Here is a 16,980-nt window from a genome sequence, read left to right on the forward strand (position 1 = left end):
TTTCTACAAGGGACAATGAGGATGAAGCAGACAATCCTTATTCTATAGTTTCAATTTGGGGGGAAATAGATAGGTTTTGAAGAGGATGAAGCAGACGAAGAAGATGAGGAGGAATATTATTTAATAAGAAAAGGGGTACTAAGGATAATATTCTCACAGTTGCTTGATAGAAGGTAGCCAAAAACATCTTTTTTTCCTTTTACAACCGAGGGCTTTTTTTTGGAAACAACAGTAGGGTATTTGAGGGCAATTTTCCCTTTATTTAAATAGTTATTTTAGTATGTTTCATTAGCATTCAAACAATATTTCAAAGAATACAACAACAAAACATAAAAGAACAAGCGAGCTTTACTTTTACCCTAAATTATTGGAAACATGATGTTTTTTAGGATTTGGAACAAAAAGTAGGTTTTTACCCATTTTAGGATTCCAAAAGTTGGGTTTGTTTTATTTTTTTTTTCAAGAAAAAGTTTCTTAAAAAGCCACTAAACAGTGACTTTTTTTGGACAGCCAATTTCCTATCTTTTGGCTAGGAAATGAGCTAAAAAGCTGACAACCCGCTGACAACTTATCATTCCTCTCACAACTCTTCTTATTATTTGGAAATGAAACAAACTTGAGTTTTGAATATTCTTTTCTATTCTTTACTTTATCATTCCATATCAAACATAAGTTTTGGATTGCTTAGATATCCTAAAAAAAATTTAAATTTAGTTTCTTGTCAGAAAATTCATTTCCATAATTTTATGGAAATGAACCAAACAACCCCTTAGGACTACCCACAATCTATTCCACTTTAGGATTTGAATCATCTTTGGTATAACCTTGATAATTGAGTGATCACTTGTTTAATCATAGCTGTTCATGAATATAACACTTGTGTTCATTCTTAATATACTTAGCATTAAATCCATAGTTCTATTGTTATAGTTTATTTAATACCAACGATTACCCGTTAAAGCGATAGAGATTTCCATTGGAAAAAAACAACTTTCTTTGATATTAGTCCCTTAAATCTTACATGTTGAAATAAGTCCCTCAAAAAATAGCTATTACGCCTTCTTAAGTTAATTCAAAATTAGTCCCTCGTATTATTGAAATTGCTATTAGGTTCCCCAGTTCCATTAATCGTTTCAAATTAATCTATTCAATTACGACTAGAAGCAATGATTTGAGGGATTCATTTGAAATAATATATGAGAATTGAAAGACATAATAGCAATTTTTATAGTTTGAGGATATTGAATTAATTTAAGAATTGAGGTACCTAATAGTAGTTCCACCGATTAAAGCAACTAATTCGGAAATATAAAAAATGTAAGGAACTAATATGAACACTAGTAGAAAAACGAACAAACTAGACGGAACAACCTAGACAGAATTATTTCCGTCTAGGTTGCTCCGTCTAGTTTGAGGCATTCTAGACGAAGATTTCCGTCTATAATGCCAAACTAGACGAAAAAGTTTTAATTTTTTAAAATTAAAAAGCAACCTAGATGGAAATTCCGTCTACGTTGGCAAACTAGACAGAATTTCCGTCTAGGTTGTCTTTAATAAAAAAATTACAAAACCCTAACCCTACCCCCGCACCACAACTCTCCCTGCCCTCGTCCCCCCCACCCCCGAGAAACCTAACTGCTAAACGGGCCCCCTCCCGCGCGACCCACCCGCGCTGACCTCCCCCGCTGTTCTTTCTCCTCTTCTCTCTCTCTCTCATTCCTGCTGCTTCTCTCGCATGCGCCAGCGCCCACCCTTCTTTCTCGCCCACGTCCGCCTGCCCCTCTCATCCTCTCCCTCTTCGCCTCATCGCCTGCCTCGTCCCCCATCCTCGCCCTTACCCCCGCTACCCTCTCTACCATCTCCCCCTGCTCCATGCCGCCCACCGCTTGCCGTCTCTCGCTGTCTCCCTCTCCATCCATTGGCAGCCGCCCTGTCGCCGCCCCGCCGTTGCCCCTCTTTCACGCCTCCCTCTCCCTCTATTGACCGACCCGGGCCCCCCTCAATTAAAAAAAATTAAAACCCTAGTTTTCCTCGAGTGTCGTTTCCGCAGCTAATTTCCCAGCCCAATAGCAACCACTACCTCTTATCTCTTTGAAATGTATGATTTTCATGAAAAGTTAGAAATTTCTAATTTTTATATTGTTTATTGCTGAATTTAGTTTAAAAACCATAAATTATGATGTAAAAAATACCCAATTCATAATAGTTCATCACTCCTAATTATGATGTAAAAACTATAAATATGTGTGATTATGTAAGGTGGTGATGTGAAAATATGTGAAATATTTTTTTTTTTAAAAATAGAGTGATATGTAACACATTATAACTTTTAATAATGTGTTATATATCCAATTTAGGTGAATTAAAAATAACATTATCCATAGATTTCTGTTCAATAATTACATCCAATTCTTTGGACTTATAATATAAGATAGATGACTCATATTTGGGTAGGAGACAAAGTTTCCTCCCGAAAATAATTATTTACTTTATATTTTATGAATAAAGAATTGGTACTAAAATTCATAATTATTGGATATGTCCTTATTGGACGAGTTAGGAATATAGTAGTGCATATAACCAACTTTGTATATTTTGTATATTTTTATTCTTAAAAGTTTCAGCAGCATGTATTCGTTGTTCTCCGTGTACAATAAGCATATGTTGTTTTGCATTTTGAGCTATTGCCGGTATGTATAATAACATCCGCACAGTGTACAGGGAGAACATCGGGTATGTGCTGCCAAAATTTTTAAGAAATAAAATTATATAAAGTATACAAAGTTGGATGTAAGCACTACTATATTCTTAATGGATAAAAGTCTTCCTATGACAGCCGCTAGATTGGTGTAATTAGTTTCTATGTACATTTCAGATATATTTTATGTAGAAAAATATTCATACTATTAAATGATATATGAACGTATGTTTGATGTGTGTTGTATGTATATTGTCACAAAGAGTCATGAATGTACTAGTAGTTGTGAGATTAGTCATAGTTAATAATTATATATAATGTACAGATGCGGATAATTCCTGAAAAATCATGGATAGATATTCCATGGCTTTATAGATTTTGTGACACGCCATACGAGGAGGGATATGATGCCTTCATGCGTTATGCTACAATGAATCCGAGAAATTTAAGTAGTGGTGCTATGTATTATCCTTATTGTAGGTGTAGGAATATGAAGCTGCTGAATAGAAATGATATACTGATCCACCTAATAAAATCAAGTTTTGATGAAAAATATAAATATTGATCATATCATGGGGAAGGTTGTACTGAAGATGAGGATCCAAATATGCATGTTGGTACGTTCGATGGCTTATGGATAGATGATACAGAAACAATGTTGAATGATGTTTTTTCTCGACCTACAGAATATGATGTCGATGATAATATCGAGGATGATATCGGATATAAAAGTGAAGATGATATCGAAGTTGAAGCTGAAGAGGTAGGAGATGTTAAAAGTGCCAAAAATATTGATGATATGCATTTTTCTGTAGAAATAAAGCGAATAATGTAGCTACTAGAAGATAGTGAAAATAACTTATATGAGGGATGTACCGAGTACTCCATATTTTCATTTATGTTGAAACTCCTACATATTAAGACACTTAGAAAAATGTCAGATACTTATTTTGAAATGCTTCTTGATTTGCTTTCGACGAACATTTTTGGAGGAGAGATTAGCATACCCGAAACAACTTATCAAGCTGAGAAGATTATCTCCGCTATGGGTCTTGATTATAATAAGATTAATGCATGTTCAAATGATTGTATTTTGTACCATAAAGCTAATAAAAACCTTCAAGAGTATCCAACACGTGGAGTTTCTAGGTGGAAGCAACGGACAAACTCTTTAATAAGGATTACAACGAAGACAGAGGTATCACATAAGAAAATTCCAGCGAATGTGCTTCGACATTTTCCATTGGTTCCTAGATTACGCGATTGTACATGAACAAGGACATGACAAAGAACATGAGGTGGCAGAAGGAAGACCGAGTAGATGATGGTAAACTCAGACATCCTGCTGATGCTTTAGCTTGGAAGCATGTTGATAAAATTTATCCTCGTTTTTTCGAAGTTTACAGAAATGTAAGACTGGGTCTATTTAGCGATGAATTCAATCCATTTGGGGTAATTAGCTCTGGCTAGTCTACGTGGCTAGTTATATTAATGTCATATAATTTATCTCCATTGCTTTGTATGAAACAACCGTTCATGATACTTTCATTACTGATACCCAGTAAGCACGCACCGGGTAATGATATTGATGTACTTAGAGCCTCTAATTGATGAACTGAAACAATTATAGTCTGAGGATATTTTAACATATGATGCCCATTTTAAAGAGTCGTTTAGATTATGTGCTATTCTATTATGGACGATTAATGATTTTTTAGCTTATGCTAATCTGTCTGGTTGGTCTATGAAGGGAAAATGTGCTTGTCCTGTATGTAGTCAGGAATTTGAAGCTCTTCAATTACTACATAACTGAAAGAGTTGTTATTGGTTTAATCGTAGGTGGTTGTCCTTGAGTTATAAGTAGAGAAAATTAGCAGCTATATTTGATAGCACAGTTAAGAAGAGAATGAAGTCGTGTCAGCTGACAGGAGTTGAGATCGTAAAATTACTTGAGGGGTTTCTAAAAGTTAGGTTTGGAAAAAGTTGTTATTCTAAATATAACTCGCTCGGAGTAAGAGATTCTGTAAAGTCAAAAAAGTCATTGAAGCGAAAGCAAAAGTCCGAAAAATGCAAGTTGAGAATGAAGCCGAAAAATTACCTAGAGGATAAACTAAATTTAGTATCTTTTTTCAGCTACCTTACTGACAAAATCTTAAAATCTGACAAAACTTAGATGTCATGCATATTGAGAAAAATATATATGATAATATAGTGTTAACTCTCCTACAAGATGTAAACAAGTCGAAGGATGACCTACGGATGCACCAAGAGCTGACTGCTTTGAATATCCGGAATGATTTACAAGTTCAAGATGTTGGTCTTAAAAATTAAAGTTGCCTTCATCTTGTGTTACAATGTCAAATTGAGCAGATACATTGATTTTGTGAAATTCTCAAATCAGTAAAGTCGTCGGATGGTTACTCTGCTAACATATCAAATAATGTCCAGGTGTAAGAGAAAAAACTCTTAGGTCTAAAGACCCATGATTATCCATTCTTCTTTATCAATTACTCTCAGTTGTACTCTGTAACAATATGGAGAAAGAAGCGTTAAAGATTATTATTGAGTATTGTGGATTCTTCAAAAAATTATGCTCTAAAGTCATGGATGTAGATGAATTTAAAAAACTTGAAGCCGGGGTCCGAGTTATTCTATGCAATATGGAAGTAATATTTTCTCCTTCATTTTTTATAATTATGGTCCATCTTACCCAACATCTTGCAAGAGAGGCTAGAATTGCCGGTCTTGTTACTTATCGTTGCATGTATCCGATTGAAAGGTTAGAGTTTTCATTAATTCATTAATTATATATGCATTTCATATATTATCTTGATAATACTTGGGCTCTATGAAACACAATGTTTGCAATCGAGCTCGTCCCGAGGGCTCGATAGCTGAAGGATATGTGGCTAACGAATGCTTTGTGTTTGCACTCCAATAAGGTATATGAGTATAAACTATTTCCTATTGTTGTTGAGAAGTTCCTGGAGAATATTTTTTTAAAAAAAAAAAAAAAAATATGCTTAAGGATAACTCAATAACACGACGCCGGACAACGCGTCACAAATGAAGACTCAATGCTAACAACCGAGCGTTAGTTGTACGTCGAACCAATAAGCACGAGCTAAAGACTGGAAAATCAGGAATCGACTTCAAAGTTCAAATTCCAACAACGGTCAGACAATAAATGCAGCACCGGAACCCCTACAGGCATTCTACAAAGCACTGAATGGCCCGAAGGATTGAAGGAATACAGAACAAAAGTCATTTCCAGGTCCCGTTACTTACCCAACATCTTGCAAGAGAGGCTAGAATTGCCGGTCTTGTTACTTATCGTTGCATGTATCCGATTGAAAGGTTAGAGTTTTCATTAATTCATTAATTATATATGCATTTCATATATTATCTTGATAATACTTGGGCTCTATGAAACACAATGTTTGCAATCGAGCTCGTCCCGAGGGCTCGATAGCTGAAGGATATGTGGCTAACGAATGCTTTGTGTTTGCATCACGTTACATGCGTAAGAATAAAACCACATCTTAAGCACCTGATAAGGAGAAGAAGTGTGGAAAATATCCAAGATCTCTCTTAGATCAAATTCATGCATATGTGTTGGAAAACCTTGATATATTCGAAGACTATCGAATGTAACAAATAAAATCAGTAATATAGATGAGAAATATTCATTTTATATATAGTTTACCAATACAAACTTATATATTGTTCATATATGGACATCTGGAGAAGCTTAAGAATGAAATAACTGGTAGGAATGCAGCGCATAATATTCAGAAAAGACATAAGAAAGAATTTTCAAATTGGTTTAGAATTGATGTAAGTGCTTTACGATTAAATTTTGAACACATAATATAACTTGTTCTAAACATTCTCATATTGTTTGGCTTAGGTTGAAAAATCATTTCTTGATGGTACTACATTATCAGATGAAATTATTATTCATGCACAACATCCTTATCACGAAGTAAGACGTTATAATGAGCATATGGTCAATGAATATAAATTTTGAATGTTAGAGACCGATGATAGGAGGGTTACCTAGAATAGTGGGGTCATGGGTTGTTTTGCTCAAGAATGTTTTCAAGTATAAAAGATCAGAACCTAATTCTAGGCAACATTTTATATTACAGCTAATTAGAAGATATTGTTGAGGTAATTTACAGATTTGGTAAACCAAAATAATGTAGTTACATGATGTTTAAGGTTCGGTGGTGTCTTGAAAAAAATGCAAAAGGATCATTGTGGGTTTACACTTGTCAATCTCCATCGAGAAATATATATGGATGAGAAATTCATTTTCACAGAACAAGCTGATCAGTGCTTATTTGTAAAAGATCCGAATATCATGTCTGATTGGGTGGTTTTGTACAAGGAGCCAAGATGTGTTGTTCTTCCTAATAATAATGAAAAAAAATGATGAAGAAAGTGAAGATAATTATAGTGAACCATTTGGGTTATCTGATGACGTTTGGCAAGAGTTATCTTGCACGTAGAATATGGTGCTTGATGTAGGTATAAACTATGTTATATTGCATTACCGATTGTCAAAATTTCATAATAAAATCAATTATGTTTTTCATAATAATATATCTCACGAGCATGTATATATTTTTTCTTAACTATATTAAAAATTGAATTTGTAGATGCGGAATGCGAGGAGGCTCTTTATTGGGGACCGTGATCGATCACGAAGTATCACCCCGGGTACTGGTACTGAGGAGACACCACCATCTCCGGTTGTAGGTATAAATTATTTAATATTTTAATATCTTTTATAAATTATTAGTTATCTAGCTCATAGTATCCTTTTGTTGTGATGCGGGTTATTCAACACCCGACCCCTCTAATGCAGCACCGGAATCATCCCCCGACATTAGTATTTAGTATTGAATATGTCAATTTAAAATTTATATTAATGATTCTCTTTTGTTATGTAGATAATTCATGGACACCCTCATTTCCTTCATATACATTCCAGGCTGACTTGAGTCTGAAGACGTAAGACTATCACAGTTTACCCTTCCCTCCGGACTCTCATAAGTCTAGGGCTGAATCAATAAGGTATCACCCACGTGTTGCGAGAAGATTAGAGGAGATGATGCCTACGTTGGAGGCTAGGAAAGTTGTTGCACTCGCCGTCAAAGAAAGGGAGAAAGCGAATGGTAAATTTTATAAATGCTTTTAATTTTCACATTTATATATTATATGATATATTATCATATTGTTATTATTATAGGTGCTAAGCCAGATTGCATAGAGGGATAACGTGGCGGGAGTAAACTTGAGTCTAAAACAACCGGCAAGAGGCATGAGGGCCATTATTCGATGGAATAATGATGCATTGTCTGTTGGTACTTGGTCGTCCAGATTGAATTCGTATATCGGGATTCTCGTGCGTAGAGAGAACATCATCAATCTTTATTTTAATTTTCGAGAACTACCATGGACCACCTACGAGGAGATATGAAATGAGCTTATGATAACTTTATATTACTTTAGCTTTTCATTTATTAATAATTATTAATTGATATTAAATTATCCTAACTGAATATGTATGCAAATCTATAAGAAAGTTTCTGCCTTGAGGACGTTGAGGGGGCTTGACATTATGTTTTTAATGTCAATGTTGAAGTTGTCGTCAAACAATGGAGGTATTAGATTAAGCACGAAACATATGATATGTATTCAGAGGACTGGTAGAGGCTTTTAAACCTTGTTGATAAAGTTGACGAGCTTCATTTCACAGCTCTCCTCATGTATTGGGACACCATTGCCGCCAGGTTAGTTTCATGAAAACTACACTAAAACCTTGAGATATTCTTTCATTGCATATTTACTAAAATATATTTTTTAAAGAATAAATCAATGAAGGGATCACTGAATAGAAAGAAGAAGATGCATGACCACCACTTGGGCACACACTCCTATGCCAACCAGGAGGATGGTTATTATCGGGATACAATATATGTCATTTAAAGCTTTAAATGATCTTAATGCTTAGTATGACTACGAAATCTCATCAATTTATAATATGATAGGGAAAATCAATATACCGATAAACTTGAAGGCAAAGTTGGCATATGGTACTTTCCGTGATCGATATAGGGATGAGGACAAAAATCGGGATAAGATCAAGGCAAATCTCAAGTTGGTGGTGAGACTTATATATAACTTAATTAGTATTATTAACTCTATCTCATTCTTAATTTTACGAAAAAATGAGAACACGAATAATATGGTCTTTACAGAGGAATATATGACATGTGTATAATCTAACACATTGACCTAGCAGTAAGCAAATTTGCAAGTAAGTTAATTTGGTATTTACCTTGAATAATTATTAAAATGAAGCTGTAACCAATTTGATATTTGTAAACTTATATTTGTGCATTAGGAGGGTTTTGAAACTGCAACCAAGGAGGATTCAACACCGTACATGTCGCAGGAGGAAGTACAAGGTGAGCCGGACCCTCACATGCTTTCTCCAGAGGATAACATCACTCTCACTCAGAACCTAGTGGGACATAATAGGTAGGGATGATAAAAAATCGAATCAATTCGAATACTACGTTCTTATTTATATTTATTTAACATTATTGACTTTGAGAGCAAAATCTAATATTTATTTCTCCCTAATAATAGGAGAGGAAGATATCTTCTGTATGGTGTTGGAGCATCACCAGACATAAGCATGAGATCATCCACAGCATCCTCCATATCATCTACAACAATGAGAGCAACCCTAGGCAGTTTTAGGCTATACCATGTGTCCTATGTGTCTCTGCGTATTTGTCCGACAAGATTGACCGAGAGCTACATGTTCAGGTAATTAGGGAGATGAGTAGAGTTGCGAGGAGGGCCCACTCGATGGACGATGTCATGTATTACGTTGTAGATTATTTGGCCGACGTGATTCCCTCTAGTATGTTTGGTGGTATCATACGGCTCATAAGCTCGGGTGTCGATAATTCGGGCGTTGGGCAGAGCAACGCTCAGATATCTTATTTTTCATTTTATTTATAAAATCATTTATGTTTAATACGTTATCAAACACCACATAATTCTAAAATATTTTGTTTAATATGTTTAATAACACAGATCAGCGTACTAGTATATTTAATAAATGCTCTATGTTTAATATGTTATCAAACTTTACATACCTCTAAATTATTATTCAATTGGACCTTCAGACTGGAGATATTGGAGGAAGCAGCACCCATCCTTGTATGAGAGATAGAGATGCTGCCAACGACAACGAGATGTGAGTTTTTTTTTTTAATTTTTAATGCAATGAATATATTTTTATTTGTTATAGCACTCTACGTTTATTCATGTCGTGTACTTTATCTTATTCATCTCGTGTTATGGGTTAACTTGGTATTGCTAGTGTATATATTGTAAATATTTAGATAATTTAAGTTTTTACTGAAGTGGAGATTGGCACAGATTGTTGGATGTATTTATTAGACAAACTTATTGGATGTATTTATTAGACAAACTTATTGGATGTATTTATTAGACAAAATTGTTGGATGTATATTTTGGATTGGATGGTTGGATCTGTATATTGAAGATGATATTTGATTATATTTAAATTGTTGGATGTATATTTTGGATTGGATGGTTGGATCTGTATATTGAAGATGATATTTGATTATATTTGGTTATGGATGGACTTGTTTTGGATTGGATGGTTGGATCTGTATATTGAAGATGATATTTGATTATATTTGGTTATGGATGGACTTGATAAGAATTTTGATTATATTTGGCTAGATGCATTCATGTGTATATCGTAATTGTAATTAAATGTACATGGAATTGATATTTAAAACTATTTTTTTTTGCTAAGAAAAAAACAACCTAGACAGAATTTTCATCTAGGTTGCACTAACCTAGACGGAATTCCGTCTAGGTTACAACCTAGAAGGGTTTTTGGCTAGGAACACAACCTAGATGGAGTTCCTAGACGAAATTCTGTTTAGGTTGCAACCTAGACGGAATTCTGTCTAGGTTAGCGCAACCTAGATGTAAATTACGTCTAGGAACACAACCTAGATGGAGTTCCTAGACGGAATTCTGTCTAGGTTGCAACCTAGATAGAATTTCGTCTAGGAACAGAACCTAGACGGATTTTCATCTAGGTTAGCAACCTACACAGAGTTCCGTCTAGGTTGCAACCTGGATGATTTTTCACATTCTGACTATATTACTTTCTGTCTAGTTTGACCTATCTAGACGCAATTCTGTCTAGTTTGAGTCAAACTAGATGGAGTTATTCTAGATGGACTTTCCTAGACGGAATGGCGTCTAGATAGGTCAAATTTGATAGAATCGTAAGCACCCTAGACGGAAAATTCCTTCTAGGTTGCTCGTTTTTCTACTAGTGGAAAAAACCCTAGATCTCTTCATTGTCTCTCCGCAATGCAGAGGATGTAATTCTCCACATTCTAACAATTGAGCCATCCTAAATGGCTATTACTCAAATCAATGCATGTGTTTTTCCTTTTTTAATAAACTTTTTTGTGTGCATGCCCTTTTTTCCCTTTTTTTTTGTTTTTTTGGAGATAAACGTGTGCATGTGGTTTTGTTTTAATATTCCTTTTTTATGGAAAATTAAGAGATTTTATAAATTAAGAAACTACACTACTACAATCAGCAAGAAGAAGATGCACAATATCATCATGTGCTTCTTCCATCCATACAAATATATTAGAGAAATCTAAAGCTTTTTTAGCCAAGACGTGATCAATTTTGTTACAACTCCTAAGTACGTGTTGAACCTCAAAGTGTTGTAATCTCTGACCCAATCTTTTAATGTCTGCACAAATTCTCCCGAGCTCTAATAACTCTCTATCTGAGTACTTAATTACATTAATCACCACTGAACAATCCATTTCAAGTACCACCTTTGAAAGTCCAATATCAAGAGTAAAAACTAGTGCATCCCTTGCAGCGAGAACCTCACATACTACAACCTCAACTGCTCTTGTATTGCCTTTTAAAAAACCGGCCATGAAACAACCATTCACATCCCTCAATACACATCCCAAGCCTCCAATACATTTGTACTCTCTCCATGATCCATTCACATTAATTTTGTACAAACCAACAGGAGGAGGAGACCATCTTGGATTTATTGTCAAGACATGAACATAGCCTTTAGCTTCAATATTTGTTATAAAAGACTCTACGTATATCTTAGCATCTCTCATAATTCTTGACTCGTTCATTCTATTCTTCCCCATAATGCCTTGGTTTCTATCATTCCATATCATCTATACGGCTACACAAAAGCATCCCAAGTTCTCTAGTCTCATTGCTTCCATCACCGATTGCATCCAATCCAAAAATCGAGATTGCCTTTCATAGCCATGACAAATCGGTCTCCAACCAAGCATTTCTTGCTACTTTGCACGAGAACAATGCATGATATTGATCTTCCCCAACCTTATCACAAGCTACACAATGCAGAGCTATCGACATTCCACGAGCAATTAGATTATGCTTTACTGGTAAAAAATTACAACTTAATCTCCATATAAATACTTTTATTTTGTTTGGTATCTTTAGAGACCAAATTCTCTTCCAATAGACAACTTAATCTCCATATAAATACTTTTATTTTGTTTGGTATCTTTAGAGACCAAATTCTCTTCCAATAGATCAAATCTCTAGAGCTCGATGATTCCTATTTTGTTTGGTATCTTTAGAGACCAAATTCTCTTCCAATAGATCAAATCTCTAGAGCTCGATGATTCCATATAAGAGTTATCACCCAAATGATTTTGCACATAAACTACTAATTTATAAGCACTCTTAACAGTGAACGAGCCACATTTATCATAATGCCACAAAAAGGAATCTTGAGTTATAGTAATACTCAAAGGAATTAATGAAATGGTCTGGACTTCATGGTTAAAGAAGAATTTTTGAAGCAAGTCCAACTGCCAGCATCTATTTTCTTGATCAATCAATTCTTTTACCAGCATAGGTCTTTCGGCAATGTAGCAATAAGGGACATGCTTAAAAAACCAAGGCACTGGAATCCATGGATCCTCCCAAATATGCATAGTGCTTCCTTCCCCAATACGCCAACGAATCCCCTTAAATAAAAGCTCCCTTCCGGCTATAATACTTCTCCAAAGGTAGGATGGATTATTGCCAATCTCAGCATCTAAAAAATCCCCATGCTGAAAATGTCTATCCTTCATAACTTGGTAGACAATGGATGACTGATTAGTGATAAGTCTCCAGCCTTGCTTTGCAAGTAATGACATATTAAAGGATTTTATGTCTCGAAATCCCATTCCACCTCGCCCTTTGGAATGCACAAATTTTTTTCATCTACACCAGTGGATCTTCCTTCCATTCGCCCCACCACCCTAACAAAATTTTTGCCATAAGCGAATTTAGGGCCTTGCACAGGGAAGAAGGCATAAGAAATATACTCATTAAATGAGTCGGGATTGATTTTGTCACTGCATTGATAAGAATTTCTTTGCCCGCCTTAGACAATAATTTCTCTCTCTAACCCTGCAATTTCTTCCAAACTCTGTCAACAATAAAAGCAAATGCACTTTTCTTGCTTCTACCAATCTTTGTAGGCAAACCAAGACAATTTTCATGTTCATCCACCTCAATAACACCGAGAGTGTTTTTTATATGTTGTCTGGCATCATGATTAGTATTCAGACTAAAAGAAATGACTGACTTACTAAAGTTGATAGTTTGACTCGGACATCTTTCATACTCCACTAATATACTCGAGATAGCTGCTGCATTAAGGTGATCAACCGTGGTGAATACAAGGCTGTCATCTGCAAAAAATAAATGATGAATGCTTGGACCTCCCCTGCTAGCTTTGACTCTTAAACCATTTTACTCCGCATCAAATAATAACTGAAAGTACCCTAGAATGTGGGTGAATAGGGTAATTGCTAATCTAATCCGATTTACGATGCCAAATTTAAAACTTATAATGCAATATCCTAGCAATTATGATATATAATGAGATATGCAAGGATAAACAAGAGACAATAGGCAATATAAACAACGAGCACAAGATATGAAGAGAAATAGTGCGAAAAAGACAATCACAAACAAACGATATGATCACAAAGTTCGGTTAACCCTCGACCTAGGTCTCCGCTCCTCACTTCGAGGAGAACTCCACTATAACTCAAAATAACTACACAATACGATTACCAAATATCACTAAAAACTTTTATAATATACACGTTGTCAATCACATAAGCCACACTCCTCAAGTGTTGGACTACCCGTGTTATCTTCCTCAAGTGTTTGGATTTACAACATCTCCCTAGGCTTTACTACCAACCCACTTCTCTTAAAATTAATCTCAGTCTCTCTCCAACCACTCCTTTAAGTGTTCGTGTGTATTACAACTTGTTTTAATAATGAGTACAAATAAAGGATTTGTTCTCCAATACAAATGAGAATAAAATATAAGCTCACTCAATGATTCAACCTCACAACCCAAATTTACTAAATGGGGAATACTTAAACTCAAGTGGTTGTGTGTGAAAACAATGAGTAAAACCAAATTTAAACTCAAATAATTTTAGCTTGTATATGAGAATTAAAATATAAATTAGCTAGAAGAAAAGAGTTTAGAAAACTTCTTCAAAACAAAGAGAGATATAGATTTTAGGATGAATGCCTCAACAACAAAATTGAGAGCCTTCTCTTTATGAAACTCTTATCATATAAACAAACACACTTAAACTTCACAAAAACTTAGACCAAAGTGGCCAAAACAATCTTGTAAAACTCTTGATGAAAAATAAGTCTTGAGAGCTATTTATAGCCTCTCAAACAAATCTGCCAAAAACTAGCTGTTACAGTGAAAAGTGCAGATCAGTCGACTAGTTGGTTTTATCAATCGACTGATCAACTAGCCATTACAGAAAAGAAAACAGACAGTCATGACTCGGTCGACTGAAAAGAAAAACCAATCGATTGAAAACGCTGTGTTCGGTCGACTGACTCAAATGGTCGGTCGACGGATAGATTATAAAAATAAATGCTAAAAAACTCATTCTGGCAAGTAAACTAAGAAACAAAATTGGTCGACTGAAAGCTATCAGTCAACTGATTAAGGCAGCCAGTCGACTGAAAACTGATACACAGAATTTTGACTTTTGAAGAGCTGATTTCTAAATTCAATTTAAAATAGTGAAACAACTCCAAAAATAGTAAAGCTTGGAGAAACGTTTATAAATATCAAAATAAACATGTTAGAGAAGAAATTTTTTAAATTGCACTTCGCATTTGTGAAAACTCACTATTTTGTAAAATGATATGAAAATGTTAAATATGATTTAACAGAATCAAAAATATGAAGTCATTCAATACTTGATTCTGATGACATCATTTCAAACAAGTTTTGAAATGGATTTATAGACTTTTGAAAAGATGTAAAACAGTATCATTAAGTCTATAATCCAAAACACGTTATTTTCCCAAAAAGACGATAAATAAGAAACTAGTGTGTATGTATATAAATATAGCTATTAGTTTCAAAGTTATTTGGCTAAACTTGAAAGTGATAAAACAAAATGTGTATGTGTGTGGTTTGAGCTTTAAGTATAAACACAAAAAATAAAAACCTAAACTACTATATCCAAACAAATGATCTTCATTAATCTCGATCTTGGTAGCGGATGAAGCGATAATGTATCTTGACTTGAATTGCGACGTCTTCATTCCAATTTCCTTCCAACCTCCTTGAATATCATCGTTAGCGTTCAATTCCAACCAACCTCCAACAGAGGATGTTTGTGTAGGATACCTAACAAGAAAATGCAAATACTTGAAAAGCGATGTTAGGAATTGTTTGTTAATCATCAAAACCAGATTAGACAATAGGCACATAAACATGAGACATAACAATTTCACCCTTTTTGATAATGACGAATAATCTACACAATGAGTATAGGAAACATGCATGATACCAAATGAATATACAATTTATAATCTCTATGCATGATACCAATAGTAAGCAAAGAAACAGGATACTCACAATACACTTGTTTCTCCTCCTTTGTCAACATCAAAATAGGGAAAATAATAAGAAGAAAGAGAGCGAAAGCCCCCTACATATAAGCACGATGAGTATAAACAAAATAGGAAAAGGCTCCCCTTATCAATAAGCCACATAACATATATCAAATGAAATATTTAATTTAAACACACACACACACACACACACACACACACACACACACACACACACACACACACACACACACACACACACACACACACACACACACACACACACACACACACACACACACACACACACACACACACACACACACACACACACACACACACACACACACACACACACACACACACACACACACACACACACACACACACACACACACACACACAAATATATATATATATATATATATATATATATATATATATATATATATATAATGAAAGGTGTTATAAAAGTCTCAAACATAGATATATCAATAAGATATATATAAAAACAGACTAAAAATAAACCTTAAAAACAATAGTACAAATAAAACTCCACTAGTAACAAAGACGAGGATCCAAATGAAAGAAAATCATAAAAAATTATGAATCCATGAAAGCCAGATGAAAAGATTTATGAAAGTCAAATGAAGGTCAACAATCAAATGAAATAATAAATCGGTCGACTTAATGTATCAGAAACCGGTCGATTGAACATGAAACATCAGTCGACTGGATATTGAAAGCAAGCGACTGGCTAGAGAGATTTACGACTATCTGGCTTTGATCAGTCCCATCAGTCGACTAGTTCAAAGCTTCGGTCAACTTATGACATCAAAAGTTCATAAACATTCAAATATAAATCATGATTGATAAATAATTTAAAACATAATAACATCAAAACATGTCTGATCATAAAATATCCCTAATCATAAAACATCAATTTTGAAGAATATGAATAAGTGATCAAGCAAACATGAATCAATGGATGCACAAGTCAAATTCACCTCTTATACAATAAATTTTTTTTTCGCAAAGAGACTTGGTAAAGATGTTCGCTAATTAAGATATTGTATCAATATAAACAAGGACACATCTTCCAAATATACATGATCACGCCAAAAAGTAATGTCGAACATCCATGAAATACTAATTTTTTGAAATATTCGTAGTACTAGTATTATCACAAAAATTTTTGTATCGTGGAATTCAAAAACAATCAAATTTTGTTTCACTAAATT

General features: G+C 34.4%; 1 protein-coding gene across 1 annotated transcript; it reads right to left on the reverse strand.

Annotated features, from left to right (window-relative positions):
* On the reverse strand, positions 11,353-11,997 carry LOC109820994. The gene has a single exon (XM_020387190.1). It carries the CDS (start codon positions 11,995-11,997, stop codon positions 11,353-11,355), a length of 645 nt encoding a protein of 214 aa, XP_020242779.1.

Source organism: Asparagus officinalis, chromosome 8 (assembly GCF_001876935.1).
Source record: "Asparagus officinalis chromosome 8, Aspof.V1, whole genome shotgun sequence".
Classification (NCBI taxonomy): Eukaryota; Viridiplantae; Streptophyta; class Magnoliopsida; order Asparagales; family Asparagaceae; genus Asparagus; species Asparagus officinalis.

Excerpts from the sequence above, each read along its gene's own strand:
- LOC109820994 (XM_020387190.1), bottom strand. The coding sequence starts at position 11,997 with ATGATATGGAATGATAGAAACCAAGGCATTATGGGGAAGAATAGAATG.